A 12,403-nucleotide genomic window follows, 5' to 3' on the forward strand; every position below is an offset into this window, starting at 1 on the left:
CATAACATCTTTAACCGAATTTCATCAAACACAGCAAAATCTTCACAAGGAAATTGGTTTAAAAAATTGCATCGATATCCTCCCATCCGTTTGAGATCTACGATGCTTAAGACAGATACACTCGCAGACAAACATCGGCGTTAAGCTTGTAACATCCCTCTATTTATGTGGGAGATCAAAAGGTATCAAATTCATATTAATTTCAACGATGTATAACACTTACATTAATTTATTAAGAATTTTCATAATGTCCGCTTTAATTTTTTTTAAATTGCCGTTTCCATTCTTTGGATATTCAGGCGAAGGGACGACATTTACATTGGCAATTGAAATGTTATGAGCTTTGTTTTCCTCTTTGAAACTGTAAAAAATAATTTTATTATTTATTATTTCGAAAGGAAGCGAAAAATTGAATAAAAATTTAGTTTATGTTGAAACGACAATTCTTAATCTAAAAAATATAAAGTTATTAGACAGTCAAAAAGAGCATTTCAATCAACTAGCGGTCCCCCCGTCATCACGTGGTACTTTATATAGACAAACGCACAAATAATATACCATACTATCACTTAGGGATCATGTACCCACATATCCAGTGGTCCTAATGATGAACTAAATTGGAGAGCTTTATTATAGATTTATAATTGACCGATTTCCTTGAATAGCTACCTGTACTTTATAAAATTTACGAAAATTGTTAATAACTCACCGTCTTATTGTCGGCGCAATCAAACTAACAAATATCCTTTTTTCGGCTCTGTTAACCGATTTTAATTTATCAAATTCCAAATCGTCATTTATATTCAGTACCCATATAATCCTACTTGCGTTTTTCTTAGATATTTTACTCACATTATTTGTTGAAGTCTTACTTATAACTAAAGTTATAAAAAAACATAAGAGCAGTAACAAGCCTAATTTGTACATCGTTGATGGAAAATGAGCACACCACGTTTATTTTTGTGCATTTATGTGTGACACATTTTAAACATTTGTTTAAATATCAACATGTGGCTCTCAAACTAGAGCGTTAGTAAAGAAGACGTACTATCTAGAAGAAAATAAAATACGCAAGTAACCTTGAAAGCAGACCACCATCTTTGAAGTTATATGAACTTTAACGGTCTCAAATCTCAATAGAGAAAATTTTAGTGTTCAGATATTTTAGAAGTATCTTAAAATTTCATTGAAAAGCTCGAAAATTAAAAGTGTTACGTTACATAAAACTTTACAAGTATGTTCTATTGATTTTGTATATTGTTTTATGAGTAATGCAAGGTTTTTGTAAAAAACTCTGCAACTTACGTTCTAAAAATTAGGTTCGCAAATACTGTATTTTTTTGACTTCGTCACTTGAATAACTCCGTAGCCTTTCAGCTAATGGACGTGATATTCTTTTTGTTTGATAGGAAATTGTGGTCAATTGGTCCCATGTTAGAAGTTGAAGTGGTATCTCTCACCCAGCGACGTCAGCCGAGCTTTTTTTTAGAAAACAATTTTTGCTTTATTGTTTAGGGAATGTTGAGATACTGTGTAAGACAAATAAAACTTGTCTAATATTTTTACGTGTACTTAGATACAATACATCCAGCAAGGACATCATTTTATTTTTTAATTAAATAGACTTAAGGCCCAAAATATCTTTATTTATTTAGTTGCCATTTCAAATAATTATATTACAATGTTATAATAATAACTGGATTCCCAGCAACTTGCTTCCAACATTAAACCACTTTTTACTTTTAAGCAACTTCCATGAAATGAAATAAAATGAAATAATAGCAATTTCGCATAAATGTTAAATGAAGAATTTAACTTGTAGTATGCAAAAAGAAAACAAAAAATACAAATCATATACAAAGTATTTATTTCAATAATATACAAATATAATCACTTATATAATTGTACTAATTTAAGTGTGAAAATATAACTAATGGACCATATAATTTATAATTCAATCTACCGATGTGTACAAACAATGATAATCATCTTTCATAGAGTATATTGTAATTAATAGTTTTAATTAAGGTTATGTTTTCCCAAGTGTTTTCAGCACCAAAATTTTGCCAGTTTTGAAGGATACATTGCCTTGGTCTACTTTATCCACTATAACTATTATAATAGCTATTTTTATAAATAATACAAATCTTTAATATAGTAACTATTGAATAAAATTATGATTAATTATATTTCATCTGACTGTACTGAATATCAAAATTATAGTTTGAGTTAAGTGAAGAGAAAAAAAGAGCCTTTAAAAAATGCAACATGGATTCTATAATCTTTCTTGGCAGAAATTGTATTTGCAAGTTCTTGACCCTTAGTGCCTTTTCTGCCAATAATTTAAATGCTTACCTCAGAGTATAAAGTTTAATTTCTAAAATTGCCACTAAACAAAAAGGTTAATGGAGACGTACATAAATAATTAATTAACAAAGAAAATTATGTAGTGGCAAATAAATATAACAGAGCCTTCACAAACTGCACTATCTCAGTGCCTCCCAACTTGGATTCACCATACACCCTGTCTACAAAAGTTATCGGCACTTCTCCAATGGTGAAGTTAAGCTGTCTCGCTCTGTAAAAATCAAATGAAATGAATTAGAATGTGATAGTAATTTGCTTCTGATATATTTTACTTTATCCTAAGGGTCATCCATAAGTTACGTCACAAGTTAAGGAAGTAGCTAGGGTATAACCGAAATGTGACATAGTAACAAGGGACAGGGGGGGGGGGGTCAAAACCTTTGTGACGTCACATGATTAGGTTTAAAATATGTACTATGATTGGACATTTAAAATTAACGAACTCGATCTAACAATCGAAACTGTTTTTAACACGCTTTTTATTAGCTTCACCTTTGTGTTTGTATGTTTGTTTGTAACCGACTTCTTTGGGCGCGATTTGGACCCACTTTAAACGGCCAGATTTCGTTCAAACTTTGTAGATTTATTGAGGACCGATGACAATACACTAATTTGATAAAATTATTCTATTTTTCAATATGCAAAATATGATTTTTGTTAATTTATATAATTTTCATCTATAGGTGGGTTGCTTCTTTAGATATTATCGAAATCATAATCACTCTACTCATATCTGTCAATAAAATATCTATAACCATTGACACCATGCACCCCACGCTTTTTTTAAAATAAAATAATTTTTTTTTACTCATACTATTTGTTTACGACCTACCGTCATTTGATTTTATATTTTTGTTCACGCGAATCATGAGATTGCTTTGTCATTGTGTCGTCTTAGCGTTTGAATATTGCACACATCTGTTACGATCTATTATTTGAGTTGAAAGTTAATATAAACCTGTGTTATTAGAAGAAATGTGTATATTGCTCATTGTTAACATTCAAGTTTAAGTTAATAAACAGAAAGTGTAGATTTATGCAGTTTATTATTTAAATTCGTTAACAAAGAAAACGTAGATGCAAACCATCAGCGATACTTAAAGAGGGAGTGTTGTTCACTATTATTAATTTACATTAATTGAAATTTTTAACACTATTTTCTTAATTTAAATTAATTTAAATTTATTTTCTATTTTTTAGTTCGTTTTTCTATAAAAAGCGTGTTTTTTAGTTTTTTTAATCTATTATTTATTTCGCTAAGATTTTTAAAATAATTTTTTTAAATTTTAAAATGTTTTACGTCACATCAGGAGGAAGAGGCTTCTTAAAATGTGAAAAGCTGTGACGAGTGTAGCGGGGAAGTACCAAAAAGCCAAATTTCGTGTGACGTAATTTATGGATGACCCCTAGTTAAACTATAAAAGTTATCACTGAAAACCTGTGTTACAGAGGCTTCCTCTGGAATTATACTCATGTCGGGACCATTTTGGTACCATTACTTATAGGCTTGTATAAATCATTATTATTTATCTATGTTGTGTTTCATTTTCTCCTTGCTGTATTTTGTGCCAAATAAAGGTCTATTTTGTCTATATCTACACTGTTTTTATAACATTTATTTATATATATATATATATATATATATATATATATATATATATATATAATAAATAGAAGAAAAGATTGTAGCTCAAGGTGCAGAAATATACCAGAATTTGGGCTAGTTTAACATCTTTAAAAATGTTTGTTTATTGAATTAATTTTTTTTTTGATATATCAAACAGATGTAATGTGCATCACAGTGTATACAGAGAAATGCTCTTACGTCTAAACTCTAAAGGTATATAGTTACAGCAGCAAATGTATGCAATGCATTTCCTTAAACATTTTATATAAGTATAAAACAAATTTCACCTTATGACCATTTCCATCTGGAACACATAACCTTTGGACACACAGCTCTCCACCAATTTTTGTAATACATCTTTTTTGTATAATCTGAAAACATTGTTTCAATTTCAGAATAGCTCACTTGTAAGACATAGAACAGGCAGTTAATGATATTAAAAGTATTGGTCAGGTATTTTTAATTATCATATTAAATAAAATATTATAATTTTCGCATTTATAGGAGATTCATTTTATGAATAAAGTTTACATGTTAGTATTAGTATATATATATAAAAGAAAGTCATATTAGTTACACTGTTTTCCACCATAGAACGACTAAACTGATTATGTTGAAATTTCATACAGAGATAGTTTGACATCCAAGAAAGGACATAGGATAGGATTTTTATACCAGAAATCAAATGGGAACAGGATATTTTCCAGTAATACCCCATAGTCTATCTTTCTTGCCAATATGCAGGCAAAGCCGCTGACGGGATACTATTAATATAATAAAGAATAAATCAAGATATAATATTTTAAAATCTCCTGTTACATACCTAAAGGAACCAGTTAAATCAGAAACTCCAGGTCTAAGAAGTGTTTGAGTGAGGAAATTTGCTCCTCTGGATATAAGCTTCCTTTTAAAGTCCCATCCATATACTCCACCCCCACTAATGTAACGGGAACCAGTCACAATGTCATAGTCATGTTCTTTCTGAAGTTCTATAAACTCTGGTATGAATTTTGGCTGTAGACAAAATATATACTATTATGATAAGTATATTTTAGCTATACCATTAATATGCTACTTTTAAAAATTATTAGATTATAGGCATAGAGTTTGTAGCATAGTAACACTGTTCCAGCACTTCTTGTAATTCAATTCGAAGCTATGGATAACTCATTGAATCCAATTAAGTATACAGGATTTTGTGCACTAAGGCTTCAAATCCCATCTAAACTATTTAAGCCATTGTGCCTATACTTACATGGTGACTTAAATCAGCATCCATAATAATAATATAATTGCCGGTAGCATGTTTGATTCCGTGTATGTAAGCAGTCCCTAAGCCTAACTTTTTTTCCCGAGGACGAAGGACTATTTTATTTGATCCATAAATATTTTGCAACTGCTTTGCTATGTCCAATGTACCGTCGGGGCTCCCATCATCTATTACTATCACTTCGAAATCTATTCCACTGAAAATCAGACAGTTCTATTGCAAAACATGACTAAGATTGTAACACGTATGAACTAGCGTAAAATGAATAAAAAAAGTACCTTCCGTCCAAATATTTAATTATTAGCCATATTATAATAGGCAGATTTTCTCTCTCGTTATAAGTTGGTAACAATATTGAATATTTATCACTTTTTGTGATTTCAGAATCCACTGTGCTGGTCGCCATGCTGTCAAGTGTCAACAACAAAGAGTAGTATAATAGGTCAACACTTAACTAACAACTTGGTATCAACTGTCAAATTCTGACTTAAGTGGCAAATAAACACAACACTATACTACAGATAACATAATACTACCAAGGTAGTACGTATCAATGATTGGTTTTTGTATGTATCCATGGCACATTATATCAATGTCATTGTCAAAACTCTTGAGTCGTCATTTGACAATCGATTTGATCTGTTTATTTTCTAATATCGGTGTAAATTTTTGCGTCAAATATTCAAATGCAATTTAATTTTCAACATATTTATGTGCCGTAAATTTAAATTTATTAACGGTTTACTTAGACAAATCTGAAACAAACCCTTTTATCATAAATTTTTTAAGTACGTGGGCTATAAAACCTAATACTATGAAGAGAAAGTTGTAAAACCTTACCATGGGCAAAACTAGTAAAGTAGTTGTATGTGGCATGAAAGGTGTGGGAAAAACTGCGATATTAGAGCAGCTTATTTATGGCAGTGTGAATTTGAAGTCATCGTTCTACCCTACTATCGAAGATATTTATGTCGCCAATATAGAAACAGATCGAGGCACTAAAGAACGCGTATGTTTCTATGACACTGCGGGTTTAGAGCCTCCCCTCACAGGCGAGTTAAAAGGTTTAAAAACTTCAATTAAATAGAGCTTTTCATGCTGAAGCTTTGTATATATTAATTAAGAAAACGTAACAACACAAATGCTGCCTGTTTCGCACATAAATAATATTAAGGATTGTACATAGTTAATTGGTTTTTGTTGGTATTTGTTTTTACGTGTTTTGTTTTCGGAAATTAAAGGCTATGCAGAATTAATACTTTATGATATTTAAAACTATGAATATTGTCACAAATAGAATAGGTTCACATAAAAGAAGGATAGAATTCATTAAAAACTAGCTGCGCTCCGCGGTTTCACCCGCGTAAGTCCATATCCCGTAGGAATATCGGAATAAAAAGTTGCCTTTATGTTATTCCAGTTGTCCAGCTGTCTACATACCAAATTTCATTGCAATCGGTTCAGTAGTTTTTGTGTGAAAGAGCAACAAACACACACTCATCCTTATAAACTGTCACATTTTTAATATTAGTAGGATTTTGAATTAATTGGATAAGAAGTCTTTAATTTGTAATCATTTGTGATAAAATAAGTGCATGGAAATAATTTATACTATAATTATTATTTACTTTTAAATAATAAACATTGTGTATCAAACCCTATTTAGCCTTTTTTTTTCTTATTGCACAACTTAAACTTGTGAGATATTTGTGCGTCTTCATAGTTTTTGAGAGATTTAAGACCAACACAAAGACTTATAATTCAGCATTTTTCTATTAAACATGGACCTAATGGATTTTAAACAAAATAACACACATTTAAATATCTGTTAAACAGTCCTTATAATTCCTATAACAAATTAAATTCAAAGTATTTAAATTTGTTTTATACATGAATTATTTTTAAACAATATATAAGACAGATAACAAGAATCAAGAAAACAATATGCTATTTTACACTATTTATTATGTAAGACTAAATTTGAAACTCATCCTTTGAATTCTCTCACTCAAAAACTCATATTTCTCCAACACACCATTGACTGTATAATTCTATTGCTCAATCTTAAATTTAATTATAATCTATCTTTATATAGGTCCCCCACAATCACCGACCATGCAGCTCACATCCAACCAAGTCCTGCAGAGGCATTACCTTGGCTTCGCAGAGGGTTTTGTGATGGTGTACGACACAACCAGACCAGAGTCTCTGGACGTACTTATGTATTTGAAGAAGGATATTGATAGGAATAAAGATAAGAAGGAGGTAAGAATTCGAATCTGTTGTACTGGGTAAGGAGTAAAAGAAATTTATATGTCGCCATAACATAGAAACGCCGTAGAAACTGTTGGATTTGTGTTCAAACTCGCAGATATCGCATTTGAAAAATATTTCATCCATCCATATCATTTGCTTGCAATTATACGACCAGAGTCGTGGATTATGGTCTGAACCATCATAGGAGGCCTGTGTTCCAGGAGTGGGAATGTGTATGGGCTGATGATGATATGGATTATTTTTCGTTACATTGTAATCTATCTTAGGGAAATAGCAACCATAATAATTATCCACATAACTAATATGTATGTTCTACAAAAACTAGGTAATTCTTAAAAAGTAATATTTAAACACATGATACGAAAGTATTATTTTTGTTAAGATAGCTAATATTGATTTTTTTTCAGGTCGTCATGCTCGTAGTTGGCAATCGAACTGGTCCAGATGTCGTCAACAGTCTTGAAAACACATGCTCAAAAGCGTCCAACTGGTGTGCAAGGGAGAAGGTAAGGCATTTCGAAGTCTCCGCCATGGACCGGCCTTCTTTATATGAGCCGTTCATTTATATGACTTCCAAACTAAACCCAGTTCAGAATAAAACGGCGTTTCCACAGCTAAGCACACTAAGTAAACTAACACAGAAAAATAATCGGAGTGACGCGATGTAACATTACCTTTTTAATCTATGCCCTTTTTGCTATCATCCATAGATAATTTTTGCACTAGTAACCCCAAACGGGTTACATAAAACAGCCTTTAGCGATGGTCAAACAATTTTTGTTTTTCAATCTTTTATATTTATATCAGTAATATTACAGAATGCTAATATAGAAAATAACTTACCAGATATTTGGGCATCCCAAACATTTTCTCGGAAAACTTAAGCTTTTCAATGTAAAACGTCTTCAAACCACTTTGACCATCTCTGAAAAGCTTACGAAATTTAATAAAATTGCCATGTTTCAAGACATGTATCCAGATTTCAGCTTGTAAAAAATACATGGAACTCATAAAATATCACTGTGTGGCTTCATAAAATGATTTTTTAATTTGATTTTATTAATCATAATTATTAATATAATTCTATGAGCATTTCTAGGTATTTATACAAAAGTAGCTAGTGTGTTTATACAAAAAGCAACTAAAATTTGATGATCAAATTGAGAGCAAATTTATTAATTTAAAGGATTTTATATGTACTTATTTATAGTTATAGTACTTATGATATATTAACTGTGTAAAAAAATATACCAACATAATAAAAACGGTATGGTAAGTTGTCAACTCATGAACCTTGTATTAGTCGGAATTTAAATCTCAATATTACCGAAGTTAAGCTAGTTTAAAATGGCATATCAGGTACTAATACATGAAATAGTTCGTAATAGTATCAGTATATTTTTTTCGCAACTAAGACTAATACCAATATAAAGAAAAAGTTCATGTTGTGAGTGGCCACCTTTACTTTATTTTAAAAGTTAAGAATATATAATTTTGCGCTTTTTCAACTTATTATGCATAAGTTATCTCATAATTAAGTTTAAATTTTTTAATGGCGATTTATGATATGCAATTCTCATATAATCAGTATTTTATTTATAATGTTGAATGTATATTGATAATTTATTATGTACTTAATTTGCCCCATAAATTGTAAATATGTTTTTATCATTCATCTCATTAAATGAGAAAATTTGGGGCATAGATTTTATAAATGTACTTTGACAGCAGAAATAAGATAATCTTAAATAATATCTAATACTAGACTAAATATTGCTTTAATGTATAAAATATATTGATGTATGTATTATTAGAATTTAATTAATAAATAATATTTGATAATATTTATCCACGGCCCTAATCAATCTGTAAAACATATTATTGTATATATATAACGGCTTTACGTGAACAGTTTTTTAGGACAATTAAAATGGAACGCATCTAAAATTCCTTTACCTAAAAAATATCGATTTCAATGTTTGAGATCTATTTGTAAACTAGCAGTGCCCCGCGGTTTCACCCGCGTAAGTCCGTATCCCGTAGGAATATCGGGATAAAAAGTTGCCTACCTATATGTTATTCCAGTTGTTCAGCTGTCTACGTACCAAATTTCATTGCAAATGGTTGCGTAGTTTTTACGTGAAAGATCAAGAAACACACACACACATCCTTACAAACTTACGTATTTATAATATTAGTAGGATATAGTAGGATTTGTAAAAATGTATATAAGTATTAACTGTGTATTGATGTTGGCGAAAATGTCTCTATGTCAAAATTTAATAATTTCCCGAGGGATAAGGAAAATATATTATGTGTATGGAATAGGAATTTAAAAAGAATATATATTATATTATTTTTGTATTGCTCATCTTAGAGACGTGGGTATTTTTTAAGTTTTCGTATAGGTTTTCAGTATTTTATAGTGTTACATAGGTACTTAAATTACATGTATTATCAGTCTAAATGTATTCATAGATCAGTAAGAATTATCCGTGTTGCAGACTTAATTTCTAAATAATTGCTTAAAATCTATTATAATGCAATGTACCATATGATGTGCAAGATAGGATGAGATTATTTTATTATATATTCCAAGTACATGTATTATAATTATGATATAGTGTTAAATATGAAATAGTTATTTCATTATTCGATTGAAATAAAAATAAAAAATATTAAATATTATCTTGATTATATTAAATCTTCGAATAAAATGTATTGATAAATTGTACTTATTTATATGCATTTGTGTTAAGCTATTATGATAGGCTTAAGGCTAAAAAATAAAATAATAAACTATTTAAAAATAGAATTTATTTGTTTACTACTTAATCTAATAATTTGATTAAAACAAAAATGTGGATACAGGCGATTGTTTTCTCAAAGTGTGAAATGGAGTTAATAAAATTAATTCTTTATGTGCAATATTGACTCTCATTGTAAAATGACTAGAATAAATATTGAAAATTATATTAATATGTGTTTTTCACTTATCTGTCATAATCTACGCGACCGCTATTACCAGAGGCGGGGCTTGCGTATTGTAACTGAGGCCCATTATAATTTAAATCTTTAAAGCAATATTTGTTAAATAATGTTATTGTATATTTAAATCATGAAAAAAGAGGTTTACGAGTATCGAGATCTAATTCAGTCGAGTTCAATTCGACTGAAAACTGAGTTGGTAGTATTGAGAACTAATAGAGTGCACGACCTTCGTTGTCCAAAAAGAAAACAAAAAAGAAAAAAACTTCTATTGATTTTTGACCCCAAATAACTTTTAGCACAGATTACTAAATATACTACATGCACAAATGGGCGGTTTTGACACTTCATTTCTCATGGTGAATTTAAGATTCCCACCAAAATTTGGCACTCCGACGTTATGTCACAAACTGTTTTGTTGCAATCAATAAATTTAACTATTCAAATCTAATTTTGAATAAGATGATTATAATAATTGGATATAATAAAATACAGTATGATCGGTGGCATAATTTTATTTGCATTTCGTAATTCTTATGAATAATATCAGTTTGACTACGTCTAAATCGGGATGTCATCCCAAAGCTATCTACGGAACCAACACTATTGCTCTTTTGAGCGATAAACGTTAAACTGCTTTAAAATAACAGTGCTCCTCTTATAAGTATCTATTAAAGGTTTTACTGAATATAATGAAACTATTTTGTTAAATTGTAAGGCTAAGATGTCGACATAACTTCGTAAAGGTTTAAACACTGCGTAATAATACATAAAGTTGCTATGAGATAATGTGGTACTATACGGAACGCTATAGAATTCAGTAGTTTGACGTTAAATATTAGATTAAGTTGTTAATAAAATAGTTTCATTATAACATCAAATAACAATAAATTAATGATTAATTTAATTAATGTACTGGAAATTTTGCCTATATTGAGTATACGGGTAGAAGTTTTCAGTTGGTTTGCCTTTGCGCGGCATTTAATTTTAAATATGTAATCTTTACCATAGAATTGAGATACAGTACTATTTCTATAAGTATTTAAGATCAAAACTGATAATAAAATGATTGATTGATTTGTAAGTTTTGTAATAAAAAGAGACTTGAAAATTAATACACGTAAATGTGCACATCAATTAATTACTTTGCTTGAGACGTAAATTAAAATTCAGAACTTTTTTAATTCATTGCATCAAATTAGATCTTCCGTCCGTAAATTTTCAGTTAACTACTTTCGTAGATCTCACTGGCAATGGTATTGTTCTATGTTTATTTTTTATCTGTATACTTGTAAGTTTATATTACAAGATTTGACATTGACAGCGCGCGAAATATTAAAATATGCAACATCTCTGACCTTGTAAAATAGCCTAACATTTTTCTAAATAAATTTAATATTTACTATAGCCAGGCTATACGTACATACTAAAGTTACCTATCCAGTGACTAGCATACCCTCAATTTCGTTTAAAACGTACCTACTTATCCATCTAGATATTTCTCGAACCTATAGGTATAACTTTTGCTATTTCGATAATAATTCCTCACCAATTTGATGGCTTACAATCGATCCCAACAACTAACATTCATTCTTTCCTGAATACAATCACAACAATGGGGTACATTTTTTATGCCACATAAAGAGTTGTTACAATCAAAAAAGACGTTAAATATTTTATGAATAAAAAGAGAAAAACACCTAAAAACTCACTTATCTACACTAATTAATAATTATAATTGATGGTGACAATTTTATTCACGATTCGATTGATAGTCTAATTATTTAATTATTATTTGTCTTTCGTTTCCCTATTTAATATTTCATGAGAATATATTGCAGCGAATTGTAAGAATAATACAAAAAAAGTTATTT

General features: G+C 29.6%; 2 protein-coding genes across 3 annotated transcripts; one reads left to right on the plus strand and one right to left on the minus strand.

Annotated features, from left to right (window-relative positions):
- Nucleotides 1-1,844: 1,844 nt before the first annotated feature.
- On the minus strand, nucleotides 1,845-5,726 carry LOC119836926 (dolichol-phosphate mannosyltransferase subunit 1). The gene is made up of 5 exons (XM_038362395.1): nucleotides 5,543-5,726; nucleotides 5,250-5,460; nucleotides 4,818-5,008; nucleotides 4,282-4,365; nucleotides 1,845-2,578 (listed from the first exon to the last, which is right to left on the minus strand). The coding sequence occupies exons 1-5, from the start codon at nucleotides 5,668-5,670 to the stop codon at nucleotides 2,443-2,445; spliced, it is 750 nt and encodes a 249-aa protein (XP_038218323.1). The 5' UTR covers nucleotides 5,671-5,726; the 3' UTR covers nucleotides 1,845-2,442.
- Nucleotides 5,727-5,865: 139 nt separating this feature from the next.
- LOC119836927 (NF-kappa-B inhibitor-interacting Ras-like protein) lies at nucleotides 5,866-9,245 on the plus strand. Of its 2 annotated transcripts, none has more exons than XM_038362397.1 (3): nucleotides 5,866-6,316; nucleotides 7,360-7,529; nucleotides 7,949-9,245. In XM_038362397.1, exons 1-3 carry the CDS (start codon nucleotides 6,106-6,108, stop codon nucleotides 8,207-8,209), a joined length of 642 nt encoding a protein of 213 aa, XP_038218325.1. In that variant the 5' UTR covers nucleotides 5,866-6,105; the 3' UTR covers nucleotides 8,210-9,245. The 2 variants fall into 2 exon arrangements, with proteins under 2 accessions (XP_038218325.1, XP_038218324.1); XM_038362396.1 differs by having other exon boundaries at nucleotides 5,868-6,328; nucleotides 7,949-9,244.
- Nucleotides 9,246-12,403: the final 3,158 nt, after the last annotated feature.

This window comes from Zerene cesonia, chromosome 26, assembly GCF_012273895.1.
Source record: "Zerene cesonia ecotype Mississippi chromosome 26, Zerene_cesonia_1.1, whole genome shotgun sequence".
NCBI lineage: Eukaryota > Metazoa > Arthropoda > Insecta > Lepidoptera > Pieridae > Zerene > Zerene cesonia.

Excerpts from the sequence above, each read along its gene's own strand:
- LOC119836926 (XM_038362395.1), bottom strand. The coding sequence starts at position 5,670 with ATGGCGACCAGCACAGTGGATTCTGAAATCACAAAAAGTGATAAATAT. Across the intron at positions 5,009-5,249 it reads ATGCTGATTTAAGTCACCAT|CCAAAATTCATACCAGAGTT; the intron begins GTAAGTATAGGC and ends TTTTGTCTACAG. Across the intron at positions 4,366-4,817 it reads GATTTAACTGGTTCCTTTAG|ATTATACAAAAAAGATGTAT; the intron begins GTATGTAACAGG and ends CAATGTTTTCAG.
- LOC119836927 (XM_038362396.1), top strand. The coding sequence starts at position 6,106 with ATGGGCAAAACTAGTAAAGTAGTTGTATGTGGCATGAAAGGTGTGGGA. Across the intron at positions 6,329-7,359 it reads CCTCACAGGCGAGTTAAAAG|GTCCCCCACAATCACCGACC; the intron begins GTTTAAAAACTT and ends ATCTTTATATAG. Across the intron at positions 7,530-7,948 it reads GGAATAAAGATAAGAAGGAG|GTCGTCATGCTCGTAGTTGG; the intron begins GTAAGAATTCGA and ends ATTTTTTTTCAG.